Source organism: Lontra canadensis, unplaced genomic scaffold (genome assembly GCF_010015895.1).
Source record: "Lontra canadensis isolate GAN:19392208 unplaced genomic scaffold, GSC_riverotter_1.0 scaffold53, whole genome shotgun sequence".
Classification (NCBI taxonomy): domain Eukaryota; kingdom Metazoa; phylum Chordata; class Mammalia; order Carnivora; family Mustelidae; genus Lontra; species Lontra canadensis.
The window spans coordinates 7,708,603-7,733,634 of NW_022631047.1; the positions used below are offsets into that span (position 1 = coordinate 7,708,603).

General features: G+C 41.6%; 1 protein-coding gene across 2 annotated transcripts in view; it reads left to right on the forward strand.

The window, feature by feature from the left end:
* The first annotated feature begins 11,045 nt into the window (after positions 1 to 11,045).
* The window catches only part of SRGAP1 (SLIT-ROBO Rho GTPase activating protein 1), a 273,423-nt gene continuing 259,436 nt past the window's right edge, over positions 11,046 to 25,032 (forward strand). For both annotated transcript variants that reach the window (XM_032874653.1, XM_032874654.1), the window contains exon 1: positions 11,046 to 11,961. In XM_032874653.1, the coding sequence (XP_032730544.1) occupies positions 11,895 to 11,961 (67 nt within the window). In that variant the 5' untranslated portion in view covers positions 11,046 to 11,894. The remainder of the gene's footprint in view (positions 11,962 to 25,032) is intronic.

Here is a 25,032-nt window from a genome sequence, read left to right on the forward strand (position 1 = left end):
GTGACAGGTGTTTCCATGAATAAAAAGGTTATGCAGGCTTTAATGCTTCATTTTCATTTTAACCTGTTTAAAAAAATTCTAAAACACCCCTTATATGACCACTCCTCCTCCTTTTTAAATTCCTTTTTCCCCTGCCTCCTTTTTAAAATCCCTTCCTTTTTTTTCTACTCCCCTATAATATATTCAATTCTTAGACGATGGATAAATTTGGTAATTTTGCAAATGAAAGGAGAACATTCCTCTTTGATTTCCCCCCAATCTCCAGCTCCATGTTTCCAGGTGAATTTGGACTGTCGGGGATTGTATACACAATCACTAGTGATAGAGTTCAGCATGTGTGACCCCAAAACAGGGCACCTTGGCATACTAAATATTTTAAGCTGAAGGAAGTTGAAAAATGGTAGGTACTGGAAGGATTCCCTGATCATCTCATAAAGCAGACAATTAGACTTCCATATGAGAGATGCCCTCCCCTTACCGGAATCCTTCTCCCCCCAAACGGAGAGGAATCTGAAGGAATAGACCTTGCTGAGGGTCCCCCAATTTATTACAATTAGCTCATACCCTTTTGTCTACTACATTTTCCCACCACTTTTCTTTCTTTATCAAGTCTAGCATAAAAATGCCCTGGGTGGGGCGCCTGGGTGGCTCAGTGGTTGAAGCCTCTGCCTTCGGCTCAGGTCATGATCCCAGGATCCTGGGATCGAGTCCCGCATCGGGCTCTCTGCTCAGCAGGGAGCCTGCCTCCTCCTCCTCTCTCTCTCTGCCTGCCTCTCTGCCTACTTGTGATCTGTCTGTCAAATAAAAAAAAAAAAAAAATAAAAAAAAAAAAATGCCCTGGGTGGCTCAGTCAGTTAAGCAGCTGACTTGATTTTGGCTCCGGTCATGATCTCAGGGTCATGAGATCAAGCCCTCGTTGGGCTCCACACTCAATGGGGAGTCTGCTCTGTCCCTCCTCCCACTCTCTTGCTCTTTCTCTAAAATAAATAAGTAATTCTTTTTTTTTAAAAGTGCCCAGGTCTTATTTTCCTTATGAAGACTTCCATGTCATACAAAACTTACTTTAAGTAGATTTGTAGGCTTTTGTCTTATTAATCTGTCTTTTGATACAGAGCTCTAGCCAAGAAGCTAAGGAGTGGAAGACTAGGATTTTTCCCCTTCCCCTTCAATAACTAAGATAAATTACCATCAAGTCTTCTGTAAGCAGACAATACTTATCTTGTCTGTAATATAAGTTTTTTAAGAGAGCTCTGTCATTCTATGCCCACATTTTATTTAATTTATTTATTTTCAAAAGATTTTCTTTTTAAGTAATCTCTACACGCAACATAGGGCTTGAACCTACAACCTTGAGATCAAGAGTTGTGCATTCTACCAACTGAGGCAGCTAGATGCCCAGCTAAGGCCACATTAAAAAAAAAAAAATTTCATGAGAGTGAAAGGACAAAATTTTAAGTCTGTCTAAATCTAATTTCCAATTGTGTTTATATATATATATATATATATATATATATATCCTTGAATCTCCCCTTTATGTTGTTGTGACTTTACATATTCTAAGCCTAATTTAATGTGGATGATAACCATGACAACTTTACAGAGAGTTTCATGTTCACTAGCTCGTTAAGTATGATTAATATTAGACAGATGACTTCTGGGCATGCCCGCGTACATCCCTGCAGGAAGAGAAACTGGCAGCAGCCCTCCCTGGGACTGAGGACATGTCTTCTCCATAGGGCTCTAGTCCTGCTGTTACCACCTAGCACCCACCAAGCCAAGAGTCTCCCTGCAGCTGTTCTCACAGGCAAAGAGCTGCACCCCAGATATGTCCTGGCCTGGAAGGGTAAGTTCGCTCTTTCCACTTGCCTGGAACCTCCATCTTCTCCTGTCATCAGACATTAGTGCTCCTGGTTTTCAGGCCTTTGCGTTTGGACCAGACCTTCAGCACTGGCTGTCGTGGGTCTCCAGCTTACAGATAACAAGCTGTAGGACTTTTGGGCTTCCATAATTGCCTGAGCCTTTCCCTCATAATATATCTTTTTCTGTATTTATGCCCTATCGCTTCCGTTTCTCTGGAGAACCCTAATACAGGGACCATGTATTTCAGAATCTGCTCGAGTTAGGGGTGTCTTCCCACACAAATCCAGACTTGACTTTGATTATTTTTCAATTATAATTATTTAGAAGTTAAGGGACATAAAAAGGCAGATACTAGCCAAAGGTTTCTGCTTCCCTTTATTTCTTGAACTAAGAGCACCAAGAACCCTGTGATTACCTGCTCTTCTCCTGCTCTCTCCCTGCAATGGCCCAAATGGTCCAGGGTTCGGAACTGGCTCCCTTCGCGTGGTCTTTGGGGGCAGAGGAGTGAAGGGCTCTCCTCCATCTGCCCCTGAGCCATAGTATGCACAAGAGGGTGATCACTCAAAAAAAGCCAAACTGTGTTTTTGCGGGAAGGGCCTAGGAGACGTGCAGGCCTCTTTTTTGCTTTCTTCAGAGACTGTGGGGTAAATATCTATAATGATTCCCTGATGTTACAGGGGACACTGACCAGAGGGGTTATTTCCCCTTATTCTATGATAGTGACACTCAGAAGAAAGTAACACAATATATATTTTTTTAATTTATTTAAGTAATCTCTCCACCCAATGTTGGGCTCAAACTCATGACCCTGAGATCCAGACTTGTGTGCTCTTCTGACTAAGCCAGCTGGGTGCCACAACACAATTTCTTAAATAAAAAAGGGAGAGATGTGGACCCGTTGTTAATAGGGAATTAGCAAAGTATTGCATATTCTGTTCCATTGCCCCAAATATATAATCATATAGTCAACTGCATAGTGGTTAAGTATTAGACTTGAGCTGGACTGCCTTGATTCTGATGTAAGTTTTGCTACTTTCTAGCTCTACATCCTTGAGAAAGAATTGTCACCCTCTGTGTCTTAATAGCCTCGCTATTAAATGGGGATGACAATGAGAGCACCAAACTCACAGGGATGTAATGAGGATTAAATTAGTTAATGCTGTAAAGTGCTTGGAGCTACACCCGCATACATCTAAATGAGTGTTCCTTGTTATTATCATTGTTATTATTTAAAGATTTTATTTTCGGATAATCACTACACCAAATGTAGGGCTCAAACCCACAACCCTGAGATCAAGAGCTCCACCCAGTGAGCCAGCCAGGCCCACCCCTCAACCTGTTATTGTTATTGTTTTTGTTCTGGGAAAAAAACCCACAGATCCTTGTGGAGACTTAGTTAAGAATAACAGAGAGTAGTCACAGTTTTCTTATTCCAAACTGGATGTCAGGCCCCATCAAAGAGATTGAGTAATGTAGGAATCCCAAGCACCAAGGAAAGATCAGTAAGGGAGACTTTTTTGGCTGAAGAGCTTCTCAGGGGACCCTCCGGTCATACCACTGGGACAGTTCCCTGCTCTGTGTCCTCCTATCCCGCTGTGCTCTCTGGCAATACTCCACATATGGACTACTCCAGAGCCTATGGCTGTGCCCATAGTCCGTAGACAGATGGGTCTGGAAACCCCATTTCCACCTAGATAGCCTTAGATAGCCTGCCCTGGTTTTACGCGACTTGACTAGAACTTCCAGGAAACCAGCAATTCCAGCTGACATTTGGTGAGAGCATGCCAAGCTCAGGCAGATGGCTGCAGGGTCTGATGCCCCATCCTCTACCCTCACAGGAGATGCTCCCACTGCCTGGCCCTGCGGGAGTCCCTGTCTGATTCAGTCAGGCTCTCCCAGGCTGCCCTCACCGATCACACTTTGTCCAGCTCTGAAGTTTACGACGCCATTTCAAATACATTCTCCCTCTCCCGACGGCTCTGAAGTCACATGTTCTTTCCCCATTTCCTGGTCCAGAAAACAACAGTCAAAGAGGCAAACTGACAGAGCCGTAAGCCAAGCCTAGGTTTCTGCCTCTAAACCCAGGGCTCCTTCAAATACCTGTCAGCTGCTTCAAACGGAACAGATCTTTCTCTGAGAGACCTCAGCTAAGGTGCCACAGCAAAAAGGTAATCTTCCTTTCCAGAACTCTTTGTCTTTTACTTTCCTTCATCATTCTCATTTTGATCATTTTGCCTCATCAAAATTAGCTAAGTGAGATTCTCACATACAAGGAATTCCCTCTGAAAGGGAATACAATTTCCAAATTGTGCATTTTGTCAAGAGGTGTCATCATTCACCCATGTTTTTCAACACGCATTTATTGAGTGTCTACTTCATGTCAGGAGCAGTGTTCAAGTAGCTCTGGGGACTCACAGATAAGAGGTGGGGTCAGACAAGTAGATAAACAAAAGCACGGGATAGCAAGTGCTGTGGCCCAAGGAAGCACGAGATGCTAGGTGCCATAAGTAGTGGATGTAGAGAGGCAAAATTTGTTCACCCCCAAATATGTCTCTTTTGGTTTGCAGGTTATTTTATGGTGATCATTGTTAAAAAAGAGAAGACTCAGGAAGAACCTTTGTTCTTCCCCCCAGTTGCCTAAAAGATTTCAGATAGAAGACCTGCTCCAGGAAGGAAGTTACCACCACAGATAACTACAGTAGAATATGAACTAGGTGTGGTCGCCCCCGGAGGAATTTAGCAAAGTCTGTTTGTTAAAATTCCTCTCGATGTCCCATTGTTTGTGAAGGGCCCGGCAAACATTTGTTTACGAGATATTTACTCTTTTTTATCTTCCTGTGAATTGTCTTTTCTTCCCTTTGAGGTCCCAGACCCCCTACCTTCTTCTCCTCAGCTTGAGGTGGCATATAACCCTCCACTGCCTACTGCCCGTGAGCCTCAGATTCCTTTTCTAAAAATCATCTCTGTTTCACAAAAAGACTATAGCTTGAGATTCTTTTACATGCAAGTGTCTTCATTGTATTTATTCATTTTAAAGATTTTATTCATTTATTTGAGAGAGTGAGAAAGAGCATGAGCAGGAGGAGGGGCAGAGGGTGAGGGACAAGCAGACTGACTCGGGGCTGGATTCCAGGACCCTGAGGTCATGTCCTGAGCCACAGGCAGACCCACTGAGCCATCCAGGTGCCCCACCACTATATTTATTTATTTATTATTATTATTTTTAAAGATTTTATTTATTTACTTGACAGAGAGAGATCACAAGTAGGCAGAGAGGCAGGAGGAGAGAGAGAGAGGGAAGCAGGCTCCCCGCTGAGCAGAGAGCCTGATGTGGGGCTCGATCCTAGGACCCTGAGATCATGACCTGAGCTGAAGGCAGAGCCTTTAACCCACTGAGCCACCCAGGCGCCCCCCCACCATTATATTTAAATAAGATTCTATTTACCAACCTACAGGCTTCTCTGGTACACTCCTGAGGAACATTTGTATAGACTGGTTTCTCTATAAAAGAGGTAACAAAATTAGGCAGCCATGAAATGACTGCTGCCAAAGTATAAATGGCAAGAAGGGGTGGAGTCTGTTATTCATTTCCCAAAATACAGGCATTAGAGACACATGCACTTCTTGGTATAATAAATCTTTTTGTTAGGGTTTGCTCTACATACTAATCCATCTCTGATTCTGATAACTGGATTGCAGCTGCCATTTCTTGTCTAACTTTGGCTGTTTTCCTCTGAGTAATAATACCATTTTTTTTTTTGTATAAGTGATGGGATTTAATACTTTCATCAGAATGGGCTCATTGAATATTCATATTCCGCTTATATTGTGCCGCAGCCACATGGGAAGTTGTAGTAGAATTTCAAAGCAGAAGATAGTCACTCCAATGAGAAGACTGTTATGTGTGGGTGTTTGGAAGTTATAAATATGAGATTACACAAAGCAGATTCTATTTTCATAACGATTTGTGCAAAATGGAAACAGGTGATTTTGAGCAGATGGTTAAAATCTTTACAAAGCAGTTTTATTCAAAGAAAATTAAAGGTATTTAAAAGCCTTCATTTGTTTTAGCTTTAAAGAGTTTTCTTGAAAATCAGAGATGAGTGTTTTTGGCAGAGAGGAGCAAATTATGCAACTGAACATTTTAGAAAAAGCATGCGTTTTATTGTTCCCTTTTGCTTTTTCTCTCCCTGTGACCTTTAGTTTATCTCTCTACTATTTCTCTCCTGCCATCTCTTTTTAGTATCTCTTGCATTGGAGCTTCCAGGGCCTTATCCAAGCTCACCTTTATTGTTACATCCTACCCACTTCCCTAACAGGGAAAGTGCATCAGACTGAAATTGGCAAGATCTTTTGACAGCTTGTCTTTACTACTGTGTTGCCAGAAAAAGGAAAATGGCTATTTATACGGTCCATTTCCACAAGCTGCTGTTAAATTTTGGGCCAAGTTTCCTTTAAAACAATGATTAATATTTCTTAATTGACTACCTAGCAAACTGTACTGGATTCATCCAGCATATGAATGAATGAGATTTCCCTAGATTTGGGTAGGATTCAACTGAGATTTCACTTGGATATTTGGAAGTGGGTTTTTAATGTCAACTTTTGTTTATGCCAATTGCCCAAGTGTGGGCTCTCAGTAATACACTGCATCATATAACTTTCCCATCTTTTATGTCAAAAATGGTTAAATATCAGCAATGTCCTATTGCACAACTGAATAGATACTCAATAAATATTTGTTCATTAGAATGGAAGAGACTATACATATCATTTTATAAAAGATTCGAGATGGTGTCTAGAAAATGTAGACACACAATAAACTAATTAATTACAAAACAATCCCATCAAAACCAAAGAATTTCTCAATTAACATAGAAGGTTTAAACAAGGAGGTACATAGGCACACATAAACACATCAGAAGTTCCTCCAAAACTGGATTGGTTTTGCTATGAACTTGGAAGTAAGCTTTTTGTACCAAATAATAAAGATGATGATGACCAGAACAACCAACATTTATTTATCACCTATGTGCCTGGTTTGGTGCTAACTGCTTTATATACACTTTATATTTATTCCCTACTACAAACCTGTGTGGGTAATTATTATTCCCATTTTATGGATGAAAAGTTAAAACAAAAGTGTTATTATCTGGGAGGAGAAAACAGTCTACTTTCTTGGAGACGCACTAAATTGAAAAAAAAATTAAAAGTCTTCACCATGTCATCAACATTACTTGAGTATATGTAGCCAGTATTTTGTAAGGATATTCTTTTTGTATCCCTTGCCCTTGGGCAAAGATTCTCATGCATAAGAATCACCTGGGGACCTCCCCCCTCACCCCAAATTTGGATCCTATGAGTCTTTACTCCTCAAAGTGTGATCTTTACAACAGCATTATAGGCGTGGTCTGGGGGCTTATTAGAAATGCATGATCTCAAGCCTCACTCCCGAAGACATCAGGACCTTAGTATGACAAGATTCTCAGGTGATTTCTATGCATATTAAAGTTGAGAAACGTGGCTTTAAGGACAGAAAGTTTGAATTCTAAGGAGACTCCCAAGGTGATTCTGGTGAAGGGGATCAATGGTAAGATCAGACTTTATAAAACACTGCCCCAGGACACGATACCAAAATGCAGTTCACTGAAAGCACAGATGCCAGCAATTTGAGAAGCCAAGGGGTCACAGAGTCAAGACACAGAAGATGCACATGCGCAACAGTTGCTGTTCTGAGGCTCTGGCTGGATCCAGGAATAAAACCAAGGCTACTGGCAGCCCTTCACCCACTTTTCCATCCTAGCAGACGGAGGAGAAGGTATCCTTTACAGGAAGGGGAGTAGCCGGATGTCCTACTTCAGACACGAAGCTACTTTTAGACACTGAAACTGTATCTAAAGGACTTGTATGAACTTGGCATTGACTCCTTAATGTGTTTGTATTTAACTTAAAAAAAAGTGATTTATGTTATTTAGGATTGAGCCAAAGTGGTACTGTGGTAAGGTGTGTGGTTTATCTTGTGGCTGCAAGGACCCCTGTGTATACTCCTAACTATGCCCAGGACATATGGTCACATGGTAGATTAAGTAGTACTTCTGGAAATTTGGAGTGGCTCTGAAAGTCAAATACTACAAAACAGGGTGGTGAGTATGCAGTAGGAATCCTACCATCAGGCCCTCCAAATTTCTCTTCGTGGGCCTCCTGGAGTAGGAGTGTGGCAGGGGAGGGGTGAGCTTTAGGGGCCATCCCTGTTGTACCGCTAAGATAACAGCTACCACAAGGTGGAGCAAAGGCACAGAATTAGAATCACAGCTGCCCATCTCCCAAACTCAGTTTACCCTGGCTTTCTGGATTTTAAGTCACAGGCATTCTCCATATTCAGCTTTGTGAAGCAATGTGGGCTCCTAAATATGGGAAAGATAAGGAGAACCTGTAAAAGAGAAAACTATGAAAGAATCAATTGACTTGTTAATCACAGTGCATGACTGGATCAGAAGCTATCCATGGAGGAAAAACCATGAACTAGTCATACACATTTCACTGTATGTGAACCTGCCTCACAAGTTTAAAGAACCATAAGTTCACAGCAAACAGAGTAGAAAATTGGGGAAACCCACTTTGGAGGGAAGCTGATAGGAGCTGAAATGCTGACCCAGCCAGGTCTTTACACATTTACTGGGCTTTCTATTTTCTCGTCTATAAAATGAAGACAGTGGTATCAACCTTTGTAGGGTTCTTGTAAGGACGTATGCAAAATGCTTTGTTTAGTGGATGGGAACCAATTTCCAAAAACAGTAAGATGGCGATTTACTAATATTAAAACATTAACATTCAAAAACATTTATCGATGGTTTATTGAACACGATGAAATCAAAGATGTTTAAGATACACTCTCTGGTTTTTATTTCTTTAATCTTTTTAAAAAGTTTTAATTATTTAAGTAATGTCTGTACCTAACATGGGGCTTTAACTTACTTCCTGGATACCAAGAGTTACAGGCTCTCCTGCCTGAGCCAGCTAGGGGCCCCGCCCCCTGTCTCTGATTTTTAAATAGCTTTCTTTCAAAGAAGATTAAAACTGAGGTAATAAACACAAAGGTAACTTACATTCTCTGGGTATGTATAATAGTCTGGTGCTGCTCTAAGTACTTTAAGGGATAATCTCTGTAAAAGCTTATCACATCCCCAGGAGCTAGGCATTAACCCACTGTACAGATGAGGGAACTGAGACCGGGAGAGGGGCTATAATTTGTATCAGCTCACTCAGGAAACTGCAGAGCTAGGATTCACTTCTAGATGTTCTGTCTTTGGGGCTTGTGGCTATCCCAATAGCCGACAGTTCATTTCTAGGGGCTGCACTTTCTGCTGCCAGGTTGTACTTCCCAAGTGCAAATATAAAGTAAATCCCAGCAGCACCGTGGAAGGATGATGTAGATCACATTTATATTTGACTGCAGTCATCACCAAAGTACGCTGCTTATCTCTGGTCTCTCTCTCCCCATGCCCACCCCGTCCTTTCACACTGCCAACAGTTGTCTTTATAAAACATATATGTGATCATGACACTTTTCTACTTAAAAGGTTCCCTGTTGTCTGCAGAACTGCATCCAAGAGCTCAGTACAGGAGGCCTCTCCCAGTTGGCCCTGACCTTCCTTCCCAGCCTCTCTGCTTTAGATATTCTGGGTCTTCACCCAACACTCTTACATAAGACAGTTCCACATGAAATTAGGGCAGTCAGGAGTTCCATAGTTAACCTCTTGTTTGGCAAAATGGAAAAAAAATTAATTTTTTAAAAGATTTTTTTTAAAGTAATCTCTACACCCACCTTGGGGCTTGAACCTACAACCCCAAGATCAAGAGTTGCATGCTGCACTGACTGAGGCAGCCAGGAGCTCCTTAAAAAAATATTTTTAATTAAAATTTAAAAGCTATACAATTAAAAACAACCTTCACGCACTGTCAGTTGAAACATAAATATATATTTAAACTTTCAAAATGTTTTTCACCTCCCATGAGAGATCTGGTATTTTAGTAGAGGACATCTTGTAACTATAGTTCCAATTGCCCCAAAGTGTGATGTTCTTCTTCCTTCTGGAACTCAAACCCTTCCCTCTCTGCTTACTAGTCATCTTTCAAATCCAGTTTAAATACCACTCCTCCCCAAACCGCTGGCAGCCCATTTTTTTCCTTCAGGGCTCCCCAAAGCCTCGAGTATTACTCTCTTAAAGCATTATTGTACTTTATTTACTTATTTATACAATAAACTTTCAGATCCTTTAAGGTAGGGACCAGGGACCTGATCTCTGACCCTACATCTTAGCTTGGTGTTTGGACCACAGTGAGAACGTGAAAGTATCACTGGATACATCAATGAATGGTCAAAGTCTACAGTCCGTACTCTGTTTAGATCTTGCAAGAAAACATTTGTATACTGGACACGCCTGTGAATAATCGCTTTGATAAACCAGGCCCACACTCTTGTTGGAAGCGATTGGAAAGGAGACAGGAAAGGTCCCAGGCGGTACTTGCGTCCCTCACAAAGCTAGTGACCACGCCTTTTCCACCACCCTAGCTCCCGGGGCTACTTCTAGGATGGGGGTTACATTGTATTCAAGATGGGTATTTTTCCTCCATCTCGACTGAAGAGCTTCACCGTCCTTTGATTTTTTTTTTCTTTTTTTTTTTTAGCAGCCAACTCGTGCACAATTCAGTGAACCTCCAGGTTCCCTACGGGGGTCTAAGATGACTCCCAGCCCTTCCTGTTATGGAGAGCTCCAACTCTGGATTCGTCCGATGGATTCTGGAAAAGGCCCCTCCAGAGCCCCTTCCCTCGGCCCAGGACGGCCCGGGTCGGGAAGGGGGTTTCCAGCGGCCGGGGCTGCGGTCCGGCCGCCGAACCCAGCCAAGCCCTGCCACAGCCGGGGGAGGCGCGGGGGGGGGGGGGGGCGTCGCCCACGGCCGCCCGGGCTCGGCGCGCGGGGCGGGGCCGCGGGTGGCCGCGAGAGGCATCCATCTTCCCGGGCCAGCGGGCGTCTCCTCACCGAGCGGGGCGGGGGCGAGAGCGAAGGGCTAGGGCCGCGGCGCCGCCCCTCCCTCGAGCTCCGCTCCTCTTCGCGGAGTCCCGCGCGGCAGGTGGGGCGCCACCCGCCGCTCGCTCTCTGGGCGCGGGGAGCCGCGGGCCGTGAGCGCGCCGGCAACTTTGCGGCCGCCGGGGGCGCGGCTCCTCCCGGTGCGCGTGCGAGTGTGCAGGGCAGCGGCGGCCGCCTGGGGGCAGCAGCGGAAAGCGGGACGAGGAGAAAGAGGCAGCTCCGGCGCCCCGTGGCCCAGGAGGCAGAGGCCCCTCGCGGCGCCGGCTGTCGAGACCTAAACTCCGCCGGGGCTGTGCCCAGGACGCGTTCGAACGGCGCAGCGGCCGCCTTCCCGGCCAGCAGCGGGGACTCGTTCTAGGATTACGTTTCCTTTCGCCTGCCCGGGCGCTGGCAGCCGCCTTTGCCGACGGGGGAGCGGCGGCCGCGGCAGCAGCATCCCGGCCCGGGTGGGACCCCCCGAGTGCCGGAGCCGGCGACGGGAGCAAGAAGGGAGGGTCGCGACGCCCGCCCTCCACGGCCTGCCCTGCCCCGAGCGCCGGGTGCGGGTTTCTAACAATGGTGCGGAGCGCCGGCGCGAACCCCGCGTCCGCCCGGCGGCCGTAGAGGAAGTGGCCGGCTCCGGGTGGGGTGGGCAGGGAGACGCCCCCCGCCGCTCGCTCGAAGGAGTTTGCCTGCGCGCCGGGCCCCTCCGGCCCCGAGCCCGGCTCCCCGCCGGATCACCGACGGCAGTCGAACCGGAGAGTATGGTGCCGGCGCCCGGCTTACTCTAGTCCCCGGCTCGCTTCTTCTTTCCGCCTCCTCGTCTTCCTCCTCCTTTACCTCCTGTCGGAGCTGCCTCTGGGTTCCCGGTGTGTGGGAGTACAACTCTCTGCCTCTCCAAGGAGACCGGTTTGTGACAGCCTAACAGAACTTGCCCATTGAAAGCAAACCCAGAACAGCTGGATAATGTCCACTCCGAGCAGATTCAAAAAGGACAAAGAGATCATAGCCGAGTATGAAAGTCAAGTCAAAGGTAAGGATGGGAGCGGCTGCCTTGCTCCTTTTGTGTGCCTTCTTGTCATTGTGCTCGAGGAGTTGCCTTTCTAACTTAGTGTCTGCGTTGGAGGAAGGCGCTGAGGGACAGCCAGAGCCTCCGGTTGAGCCACCCCAGGGTTCCTACAAGCCAATCCCCCTCCCAGTCCCAGTCTCGTCAAGCCCACAGGGAGCTGGAAACAGGGTGGCTTTCCCCGGCTGCCAGAGCGCACCTCCACCAGAGAGAGAACTGGCTTTAACTCAGCCACCTTCAGCCGGGCAGCTGGGCAACTTACAGGGGAGGCAGGCAGCAGCAGTGGTTCCTGCCCAGTTATCCTCTTCCTCCTCTTTATGATTCTTTTTAACTGATATCTTTGTCACCACACACACACACACGTAATATTTTAAGGAGTCGTCTTTCTGAAGTCTGGACACCAAGTGGTCTAGAGCTTCATCGAGTGCCGATGATTTTAGACATTTACACTGTTCACTATTTATCAGGGTGAGTCCGCCTTTTATAAAACAGCTCCCTAAAAGCTTGGCAGTTAAACCAAGCAGGGACTAGTGGAATCTGACTCCTCCTTTATAATGGGCCAGAATTCAGTGCCATCTTTCACCCTCACATGGGAATATCGCTTTATCATTTGTGGAAAGCTACTTGTATGTGAACTGGTTTGAATATTTAAGTAGCAGTTTCAGTCCATTTACATTGTCTACTCATGAAGGAACCTAATTAATGTTGATTAAACATTTTTACCTAATGTGCCTTGTGGTTTAAAAAATATGTTTTCTCTCTAGTACAAGTATTTTGTGGTGCTCTCAAAGTGGTTGTGTTTTTGTGGGGGTTTTTTGGTTTTGTTTTTCCTCTTCTGTGGTCTCTGCCGGGTGGTTTTCCCTATTGAGACAATGGATGGAGTGTTAAGGTTGCTGTTCTTTGGAATATTCAATGCAAAGTTCATAACAATTGCTGTGTGGACACCTGTGTTTTTTCAGATACAGTTTTATAAAAGGGCTGCTGAGGGACGCATTCCTTACTTGCCTTGGGAAAGGCAGGAGCAGCCTCAGCGTTCTTTTGTGTGGTCAAGTTGTGAAAATGCCTGGAGTCCTGTGAGAGGACCTGGAGGGGGACCCTCCATCACCTGAGGGTGAATTTGGACCAACTCATCATGGCCACAGATGTAGTGTGCAAGCCCGGGGAGTCATGTTTCTTTAGGCTAACCCTGATAATGGATTTGAGCTCAACGTTGTTCAAGAAATGATTTTTAACTGCTTATAATTAATATAATTTATAGTTACAGGAACTGGTTATATTGATAGGAAAGTTATATTAGCTGAGAAGTAATTATTTCCTTAGTGACAGACAAACTTTTTAAGAAGCAGGATCTTTCTTAATGAGTGCAACAAAGCCTGAAACCTTTCATTCTAAGGTGGGACTCCTAGTCACCATTCCTTGTGCAGGTTTTCCACATGGCTCTTTGTGGTAAATCTTTGAGGGATGGCAGTCTGGCTTTCTTGCTGCCTGGAGCGATGACTGGCAGAATGCCATTTTAAGTATTGGCTTCATTATTTCTGCTCCAAAGTCATTTGTCCATGATCAGGTCCTTATATGAAAAATAGTCTCATGATTAATTTCTTTCAGAGAGTGAATTCTATTGTTATATGACTACTGATCTGCTTGAGATAAAAGGCCCTCTATGTTAAAAAAAAAATCAATAAAATGGGATGTATTGTAGTGTTTAAAATGTGTCTATCAAATCCAATCCAAGAAAAAATTATGAACATGGTGAGGATTATTTTGGGAACAAATTTTGTCCCATAGAAAGTGATCCTCTCTGTTCTCTTCAACCTTCCTCATTCACACATACCCCAGTCTTCAGGCTGCTTTCTGACTCTTTCCTAACCTGACCTGCTCTTCTCATCAGGACCTGTATCCAGACTTTATCTATTTCCACCTATTCTGTTTCAAACCGAGGTCATTATATCCATATGCAATTACTGGAATAGGGTAATACAAGGGAGTCGGGTCGTGCACACCTTCAGTGGCCCCAATTCACCTGTACTTCTGAGCAAAATCAAGAAACAAGTGGGAGAAAAAAGACAGTGACCTAGTGCATGAGGCCAAGCCATTCCACACAGTGGGAGTAGGTTCCTTTGTAAGGATGTGAAATGCAGGACTCTGGTTTTCTGTTTTATTTGCTGAGTCCCTCTGCTAGGGTGAGCCCTTTACCCTAGCAGAGTGCTAGTCCACTGTTTAAAGGTATGTGGTTTTGGAACAACCACCTCTTTTAATTCCAGCCAATATTTCATCTGTTGATAAACAAAAGAAATGTGGTCTATTCAATTGCTAAAGGAAAACCTGGCTGGGCTGGACTCAGAAGAGAAGACATAGATCTGTTCCCAGTGAATAAAGCCCCATGTGTTTGAGTCTCTAGGTGACTTTGGCTTATGGGTGATTTCAAGAGTCATTTTTGATTATGTGTACTTTTTTTTTAACCTTCTGACTTAGAACTTAATACTCTGGAGTATTGTTCTTTCTTTTTCTCTCCCATTTCCCTGATACCAGTTGTACGAATCTCAGAATTTCTGAGATAATGGTTTTATCTAAAGGAATGACTCCAGGTGTGGGATTTTGGCACTGTGGCTGCCTGCACATGTTTTCGACAAACTTCATGGAGCTATTCTCAACTGTGAAAAGAACCATCATAGGTGACAATGTATAATTTTTATGTGTGAAACTATAAGTACATCTAGTTAGATACATTATGTTGAGTAAGTCACATAGCTTCTTTCTGGCTTTTGGTTTTCTTATAAGACAAAGAGTTTGGATTCTCGGTTCTAATGAGCTTTGAGTCTGATTGAAGATGTTATGTCCATTCATATTAATAACAGTAAAATTTTCAGGTTTTTTGCATTTTCTTTCGGCTACCCTATTATGGGGGAAATCATCTTTGGTTTCACTTTTTTTTAATAATGAATTTACAAACCCTATTTATTATTTGAGTTCTTAGAAAATTAAAATGTAATGCAATAGGGAATAGAGAAAAATAATAAAACCATGTTCAGAAAACTATAGGGCACAATTATAAGAGGGGATAGAATTATGAATTATACGAGTTGTCAAGGAATAGATGTGTTTAAATCAGAGACAAAAGGACCTCAAGCAGTAATTTTTTTTTTTAAAGATTTTATTTATTTATTTGACAGATAGAGATCACAAGTAGGCAGAGGCAGAGAGAGAGAGGAGGAAGCAGGCTCCCAGCCAAGCAGAGAGCCCGATGTGGGGCTCGATCCCAGGACCCTGGGATCACGACCTGAGCAGAAGGCAGAGGCTTTAACCCACTGAGCCACCCAGGCGCCCCTCAAGCAGTAATTTAAAAGCAGTGTGTTAGCTAGGAGAAGAAAGACTATTGCATGCATTGTGTTAGTCAACCTCCCAAAGATCTAGAATCCAGAGAAGTCAATCTCTCATTTGTGGGGGCTCCTAAGAAGCCAGCTTGTCTGGAGAAGTATATGAAAAACAAACCAGTTGACTCTGTTGCTTGTTAGCATCTCTGGCAAAAAGCTTAGTAGGGGAATAGATGGTAACAACTGGCTAACAGAAGGTTTGGAGATTATCTGGATTTTAGTATTCTACGCAATTTTCGTATTCTGAGCAATAGTATTGTGGCACACATATAAAAAATACTGCTTTCCGTATGGGAACTGAAAGAATCAGGAGACACATTTTGTGAAGTGGAACTCAGGGACCTAGAGGTTGTGTTTGTTTTTAATAATGCATGTTGCTAGTTGCTAGGATTTGACAGCTATCATTTGCAATATTTTTTGAGGGATAATTCATACTCCTCTATATGCCATATGTACAGGAAGTGCCAAGAAAATCTGTTGTTCTTCAGCCACTCTGCTGCCTGAACTACGAATAGTACATTTTGGTAGCAGACAGATCGTGAGGAAATGCCAATTCAGTTTGATTGGACCCCATGTCATACAGTAGGTTTCAATAGGAAGGAGCACTGCTGTCACTAATATAGAACCTGTATCTCCATCTGATGTTCTTTCATCTAACCTGTAATAGAAAACAGCAACAACTTAAATTTTGAATTAAAATTTTATAGCTGGGAGGGACTTTAGACATTTCCTGTCCAACCCATTCATTTACATGATGCAAGGAAGCATAATGATAGAGTTACACAATTAAGTGTAACCTACCTGGGGCTAGAACCAGATTTGTTTTCAGGAACAATGATTTACTTTTAGATTCCTCACAAAGTAGAGCAGGAGATAGAGCACTTCACTGTTTAGATTTCTTTTCTTTTTTAAGATTTTATTTATTTGAGAGAGAGAGAGCATGCACATGAGCGGTGGGGAGAACCAGACTTTGCGCTGAGCAGGGAGCCTGACATGGGGCTCGATCCGAGGACCCTGAGATCATGACCTGAGCCAAAGGCAGATGCTTAACTGACTGAGCCACCCCGGTGCCCCTTGCTGTTTAGACTTTACATTCACTGAGGGCACTGTAGTTGGACCTAGAAGAGCAACTCCTCTGCTCTGTTAACAGGAGGAGTTAATTAAATTGATTAACTGTAACTAAGTGTCGTCCCCCGCCCCCCCCCCCAAGATCATTACAAGAAACCACAATGTGCAGGCAGTGGCTTCACAGGCTTGCCTTAGGATCAAGAAAAAAAATACGGTGAATATGTGCAAATATAACTTGCTTGAAATTTCGGTCAAGCTAATTGGAGCTACTTCAGTAACCCTCTTATGTGGCCCAGAAACCCTGGTTGGTTTCATGAACTTCAAAATACATTACGGAACAGTTTGGGAGAAATTTTGGGGCCGAATGCATCCTTCTGAACTCCGGTGAAGGCTGGCAGTACAGGATGACGAACCTCAGCTTCCACAGTCTGTGTTGCTTCCCTTATTGTGAAACGTTGACCAACTTAGGAGCCACTCATGTTCAGCTCTGGTTCTGGTTTGAGAGAGCCTGCTTTGTTGTGTGGCCAGACCCTTTTCTTACTTCAATCATGCGACTCCTTTCCTTTCAATTTAGACAATTAAGAGTTAAGGTAAAGAAAGGGGATAAGGTGTAAGTGTCATCACTCTATTTTTGGTTTAATTTTTTTTGAAGGTAGAAGGTAGGATGAGGAGTAGTTACTTGAAGACATTTTTTGTTATTTAGAAGTATTTTTATCTGTTGGTCCTGACTTACTGTCTAGTGTCTTGATTACATATATGTAATATATATATATAATATATGTATATGTATATATTCCTGCTGATATTTCAAGATGGGAGGAAATAGAACATACTGTTTAAGAGCAGAGATTTTGGTGTTAACCACCCAGCCCCGCCAATGATCACGTGTGTCATCTTTGAGAGTCCGTTTCTTCATCTGTAAAATGGGGATGATAATAGTATTTCCTTTCTTGCCTTTGTAAGGTTTCAGTGAGGTGATTTGTGGAAAGCTTTATTACAGGCTTGGTACATAGTAAGTAGTAAAAATCAGTCCTTGTTATCTGTGTAATTTTAGTTTTCTTCATATTTCAACTGCTTCTTGTTACATTCTGACTTAGATAAGCTTTTCGAAATTCAAATACATAATCACCAGTCTGCTACCTGACTAGATCCCAAAGTATGTGAATATTTAATCATCCTGATAAAGTCCCATGTACTTTTGGAATGGAGTGGAGCGAGTTTCGTGGTAGAAATACAAAAGGAAATGTGATAGGCAAACCAGGGATATTCCCAGCTCCTTATAAGTGGATTTTATATTGTCATTATTTTTTATCCAAGTACAGGTAACAGAGCCTAAAAGTGTTCTATTTCCTGGGCCTGGGATGTCATGTGTTTACTTACAACTTTTGCTTTGAATTTTCTTTACCTTTGTTCAGTGATGCTGTATGGAAAATGAAAACTGCAATCCAGTCTGTGGATTTTATTTACCTGTGGTAGAAAGGATTCTCAAGACATCAAATCAAGTCACTGATTTAATTTCATGGTCTTGAGAAAAATATATATATTTTTAAATCAATATGGTTATGAAGAATTCATTTATAACTGTGTAATTCCTTCTGTGTCATGATTTTTCCCCCAGCTTTATTGAAGTATAATTGACATAAAACAAAAAGTACTTTTAAAAAAAAAGATTATTTATTTATTTATTTTAGGGAGCGCTCGCGTGCTCAAGAGGGGGAGGGGCAGAAAGGAGGAGAGAGAGAGAGAGAATTCCAATCAGTCTCCAAACCCATAGTGTGGACCCCACACAGGGCTTGACCCCATGACCTTGAGATCATGACCCCAGCTGAAACCAGGAGCTGGATGCCCAACTGACTGAGCCACTTAGGTGTCCTGAAAGTACTTTGATAACAAAATGTATCGTTTATGTATTTTTCATACCTTTTAGTACAGAGCTTTATTAAACATTTATTGAATGAGTAGAGCAATCATTTGGATTGTCATTCATTTATAGTATAAGTTAATGTGGTGCTCATTCAGAATTATATAGGGTGTCCAGTAAAGTATTACCACAAAATTAAATTGAATTGAAATAGTGTGTAACTTCTTTTTTTTTTTTTTAAGGTTTTATTTATTTATTTGACAGAGATCACAAGTAGTTAGAGAGGCAGGCAGAGAGAGAGGGAGAGGGAAGCAGGCTCCCTGCTGAGCTGAGAGCCCGATGTGGGACTTGATCCCAGGACCCTGAGATCATGACCTGAGCTGAAGACAGCGGCTTAACCCACTGAGCCACCCAGGCGCCCTAGTGTGTAACTTCCTTAGAATGTCATAAAGTTAAAACCAGTATAAACGTCCCACAGTGGGGAATGGTTAACTGAATGCCATTGGGGGTGGTCAGCTAACTTGTATACGTGGAATGTAATACAGTCGTTACCAGTAGTTTTTGAAGAATGTTTTGGCATGGAGAAATATTTTATAATAAGGATGTTGAAATAATAATGAAAAACAATCACGACAGCACCTAACAGTTAATGAGTGACGGTGCTGTGCCAGTTACTGCTATGACTGCATCACATAGCCGAGCAAGCTTTACATGTACACTGCAGGCTGTCATGCATGGTGGGAGGAATTTCTGGTTAGTTTTCCTTCTTGGTATATATGTATATATACTTGGTATATATATTTCCTGTGTTTTGGGACCACAGGATACCTTGGTCAGTTTCCTGGTTTGATGCAGGAATCTCACAGGAATGTAAAAATAGAGATCCCTCGTTTTTTCTTTCCTTGCCTTTCCCCGTTTTCCCCTTTATTTCTCCCCCTTTCTTTGCTTTTTCTCTCATACAACATTCTGGGTTTTTTTGTTTTGTTTAAAGATTTTATTTATTTGCCAGAGAGAGAGAGAGAGAGAGAGAGTACACACAAGCAGGCAGAGAGGCAGGCAGAGGCAGCGAGAGAAGCAGGCTCCCTGCCGAGCAAGGAGCCTGATGCGGGGCCCGATCCCAGGAGCCTGATGCGGGGCCCGATCCCAGGACCCTGGGATCATGACCTGAGCTGAAGGCAGTGGCTTAACCAACTGAGCCACTCAGGCGCCCCTCATACAACATTCTGAAGGTGTGCAGTCCAGGCCACCAGAATTGTTTTGCCTGGTTAAGTTATTTGAGTCTTCTCCATCCTGTTGCTCTTCCATCGCCTAGGGAACTGCCTGATTGAAAATGGGTCTTAAGTATATTCATGTGCTGGCTTGTGGGAAGGAAAATGAGCTGTGAGGAGCACCTGCATCGGTGTTTTAAACTCCAGGTCAGACCTATACCAGACAATTTTCATTCGTTTAAGTGGTGGGAATTTAGTCACACAGCCACATCTGCTGCAAGGGAGTCTGGCAAACATACTCTACCTAAACAGTCTGGTTTCCTGCTACAACTGTATGACCATAGCAGAAGGAGAGGAAGATTTTGGTGGACAACTGGCAGTTAGCATGAAGACAGGTTTCTTTGGAGAGTCCATATATTGGGGTGAAATTGTGTTTTGTTTTAATCTGTATATCTTTGATTGCTAATAAGATAGAGCATCTTTTCACAGGTTTACTGGCCATGTGTTTTTGTCACTAAAATACGTTCTCATCTCTTCGCCCATTCATCTGCTACTTTATCTTACTGATTTGTGAGTTTTCTTTTTAGTGTGCTCTCACTGTTACTCTTGTCAGTTACATCTTTTGCAAATATCTTTTCCCTATTTGTAGCTTGTACTTTCACAATTATAAAAGCTATCTCTTGATAAACAGAGGTTGTTTAATTTTTTCAGATGTATCAATTATTAACTTATGTTTGGCATTTCTTTCCCTACTCTGAGGTCAGAAAAATATCTGTCTATATCCTTTTGTAAATGTCTTAAAAATTTGCTCTTGACAAATAGGGTTCCAATTCATCTGAAGTATATTTTTCACACTGCGAGCTACGGATGTATCTTTAGTTCTTTTCATATGGATGACCAATTTTTTTTTTTTTTTTTTAGCTCCAGTCACTAAATAGTTCCTTATTTTATTTTATTTTATTTTACTTTTTTAAAGTAAGCTCTAGGCCCAATGTAGGGCTTGAACTCATGGTTCTGAGATCAAGTGTTGTGTGCTCTCCTGACTGAGCCAGCCAGGTGCCTCTCAGTCCCTTTTTTTAAAAAGCGATTGACCAGCTCTTTTTGTCTTGATCGCAGTTTCATATGTGCATGAGTTTATCTCTGGATACTATTGTGTTTCATTGGTTAATTTGTAGGTTCTTGCACCAGTATTACATTCTTTTAATTACTATAGCTTTATAATGAGTCTTTATATCTAGTAAACCAAATCCTCCTTCCTTATTTTTCCAGAATTATCTTAGTGATCTTGGTCCTTTCTTTTCCAAAAACAATTTAAAGATTTATTTATTTATTTTAGAGAGTGAGAGAGAGTGAGTACACGTACAAAAGAAGGGGCAGAGGGAGAGGGAGAGGATCCTCTAGCAGACTCCCTGCTGAGCATGGCATCTGACGCAGGGCTCAATCCCAGGACCTGGAGATCATGACCTGAGCTGAAGGCAGGAGTCGATGCTGAACATACTAGACTGAGCCACCCAGGTGTCCCTCCAAATGCATTTTAGAATCAGTTTTTCCTTCCCTGGGAAAACCTTTGGCATTTTGATTGAAACTATGTGACATTATAAATCAACTAGAAGAGAGTTAATGTCTCTATAATATTAATTCTTCCTACCCATGAATATGAATATTTCTCCATTTACTTGGTTCTTTTTAAAATATCTTACTGAAGGGGGCCTGGGTGGCTCAATTGGTTAAGCGTCCGACTTCTCAATCCTGGGATCGAGCCCCATGTCAGTGTCCCTGCTCAGTGGAGGGCCTGATTCTCCCTCTCTCTGTCTCTGCCTTTCCTCCCTTCTTGTGCTCACTCTCTCTCTCTCAAATAAAATCTTTAAAATAAGTAAATAAAATATCTTACCGTAGGGGCACCTGGGTGGCTCAGTTGGTTAAGTGTCTTGATTTCTGCTCAGATCATGGTCTCAGGGTTGTGAGATGGAGCCTGACATTGGGCTCCATACTCACCATGGAGTCTGCTTCAAATTCTCTCTTCCTTTTACTCTGCCCCTCCCCCACTTGCATGCTTTCTTTAAAATAAATACATAAAATCTTTGAAATAAAATATCTTTCTGTCACGTTTTACATTTTCTATGTTTTTGTTATATTTATTTCATGATATAATTCTTATTAATGTTCATGAGCTCTCTTCTAAAATTATGTTCTAATTGTTTTCTGTTATACAGAAATGCAATTAACTTTAGCGTATTAGTCTTGTATCCAGCCACTTTGCTGGTCTATTATTATATTTAATTATTCTTTTTTTGGTAAAAAAATTACTTGCAAATCAAGACTATTTTATTTCCCCCTCGCCAGACTTTAAGGCTTTAATTTATTTTTCTTATATTTTTGCCTTAGGCAGAATATTGAATACAAAGTAAATAAAAGTGGTGACTTTGGCATTCTTCCTTTTTCTGGATATAAAGGAATGGTTTTAAGCTCCTCCTCTCTTAGAGGGTGATGATTGTTTTCAGTTTATTACATACACTCTTCATCAAGTTAAGTAAAATCTCTTGTATTTCTTGTCTACTTGAGGTTTTAATGATTTAATAGGTGATTAAATGTTATCTCTTTTTGTATCTATTAATAATATTTTCTTTAATGTGTTAATGTGTTGAGTAATGTTTAAAGGTTTCCTAATATTTAACCATCTCTGCATTCCAGAAGTAAACCTGTATTGGGGTGCCTGGGTGGCTCATTCAATTGAGCATCCTGAATTTCAGCTCAGGCCTTGATCTCAGAGTTGAATTCAAGCCCCATATTGGGCTTCACCCTGGGCTTGGAGCCCAATTTAAGAAGAAAACAAAACAAAACCCAGCTGTCCACATCATTTTATTTTATGTATGTAAAAACTGTTGGGGGGCACATGGGTGGTTCAGTCAGTTAAGCATCCAACTCTTGCTCTCAGCTCAGGTATTAATCTCAGGGTTGTGAGTTCAAGTCCCATGTGGAGCCCACTTAAAAAATAAATAAAAAATGAAAATTTTAAAAAAGATAAAAATAGTTGGAGACAGTTTGCCAATAATTAGGGGGTTTTGCCTCTCATTTCTTGAATGAAACAAGCCTATAGTTTTCCTTTCTGGTAATGTCCTTGTGTGGGTTCATATCTCTTACATTAGCCTTACAGAATGTGTTAGAGAGTATTGCTTCTTTTCCAACTTTGTGGAAGTTTGACATTTTGGAATATTCCTTTTTTTGAAAGTTTGGTAGAACTATTTGGCTGGGTCTAGATACTTACTTTGTGTGAAGAACTTTTTAGCTCATCAGCAGTTAGTCATTTCCTTTATTAGTTACAGGATTACTTATTCTTTCTATTTCTTCTGGCATCAGGAGAACTTTTAAATTCATCAGCAGTTAGTCATTTTCTTTACTAGTTATAGAATTATTCTATTTCTTCTGGTCAGAAGAACTTTTTAACTCATCAGCAGTTAGTCATTTTCTTTATTAGTTATAGGATTATTTATTCTTTCTGTTTCTTCTGGCATCAGTTTGGATAAGTTATGTTTTTCCAGAAATTTGTCCATTTTATGTTTCAAATATATTGATATGTTAATGATAGTATTCTCTTATTTTTTTAAAAGTGGCTGATCTGTATTGAAATAAAAATATTATTGAAAATTTTTTTGCTTTATCTCTTTCTTGCTGAGTCTTTTTTTTTTTAAGATTTTATTTTTATTTATCAGAGAAAGAGAGAGAAAGAGAGAGAGAGAGAGAGAGCACAGGCAGGCAGAGTGGCAGGCAGAGAAGTAGGCTCCCTCCTGAGCAAGGAGCCTGATGTGGGACTCAATCCCAGGATGCTGGGATCATGACCCAAGCTGAAGGCAGCTGCTTAACCGACTGAGCCACCCAGGTGTCCCTCTTGCTGAATTCTCAAAACAGTTTGTTTTGCTAGTTTTTCTTTTTATTTTATTGATTATCACTTTTATCTTTACTACCACCTTTCTGATTTTCTTTGGGTTTATTTTGTTCTTTACTTTTTCTCATGTTGGGTGCATGGTACATTTATTTTTATCCTTTTTTGGTACTATTAGCATTTAAGACAATACATTTCTTTTCTAATATAAATGTTATTTCTAATATAAGTATTATTCCTAACAAATACATCTTTTCTTTGTTCCTAATATATATTTATGATAATTCTCCTTGAAGTATCACCTGTGCTACATCTCACAAGATTTGATAGCAGAGTTCATTAGAATTAAGTTCTAAGCATTTTTAATTTCTCGAAATGGTTTCTTCTTTGACCCATGAGGCATATAGGAATATGCTTCTGCTTCTAAATTAAAACAAAAAAAAATAGAGATAATTAATTTATCTTTTTAAAAAATATAATTACATTGTGATCTGAGAGTAATAGTGTTTGAAATTAGTTGGGGATTTTTTCCTCTTTTACTATTCTCTGGAGGATTTCATGTAAGATTGGAATTATCTGACTCTTAAAATGTTTAGTAGGACTCATCAGTAAAGTTATCTAGGTCCAGCGCTTTCATCAAGAAAAAACATTTGTCATTGCTTCCACACTTAAACATTTTCTGATTTACTAGCATAACATCATTTATAATATTCTCATATCTTTTTAATCTTTGTATCATCTGCAGTTATGCTTCTTCTCTATTAATAACAACTGTCTGCCTTTTCCCCTTTTTTCCTTGATTGACTTTGCTAGAAGTATGATTATTTTATTAGTTTTAATTTTTTTGGTTTTTGTTTTTTTGTTTGTTTGTTTTTTACAGACAGAGATCACAAGTAGGCAGAAAGGCAGGCAGAGAGAGAGGGGGAAGTAGGCTCCCCACTGAGCAGAGAGCCCGATGCAGGCCTCGATCCCAGGACCCTGAAACTATGACGTGAGCTGAAGGCAGAGGCCCAACCCACTGAGCCACCCAGGCAACCCTTTTTACTTTTTAAAAAAACAAGTTTTTTGCTTCCTTGATTTACTATATTGTATATTCTCTATTTCACTAGTTTATTCTCTTTTACTTGTTCTATAAGCATTATTTTGCCAGTTCTTTTAAGTTCTTATTTTCCAAGTTTTTATTTTTCTTCCTTTCTAATGGAAGTATGTAAGCAAATAAAATTTCATCTAAGCACTGATGTACCTGCATTCTACAAAGTCTTATTTGTAGTGTTTTTGTTATCTTTCAGTTCTGTGCATTTTCTAATTTCCATTATAACTTTTGCCCATAACTCATAATCTTTTTAAAAATGTGTTTAAATTTTTCCAGATATGAAAAATTATTTACATTTTTCCAGATATTCCAGCCTGTGTGGTTCAGTGGGTTAAAGCCTCTGCCTTCGGCTCAGGTCGTGATCCCAGGGTTGTGGGATCTAGCCCCACACTGGACTGTCTGCTCAGCAGGGAGCCTGCTTCCTCCCCCCTCTCTCTCTGCCTGCCTCTTTGCCTACTTGTGATCTCTATCTGTCAAATAAATAAATAAAATCTTAAAAAAAAATAAAATTTTCTAGATATACAGTTATTTCAGTTATTTCATTACTGGTTGCTAAC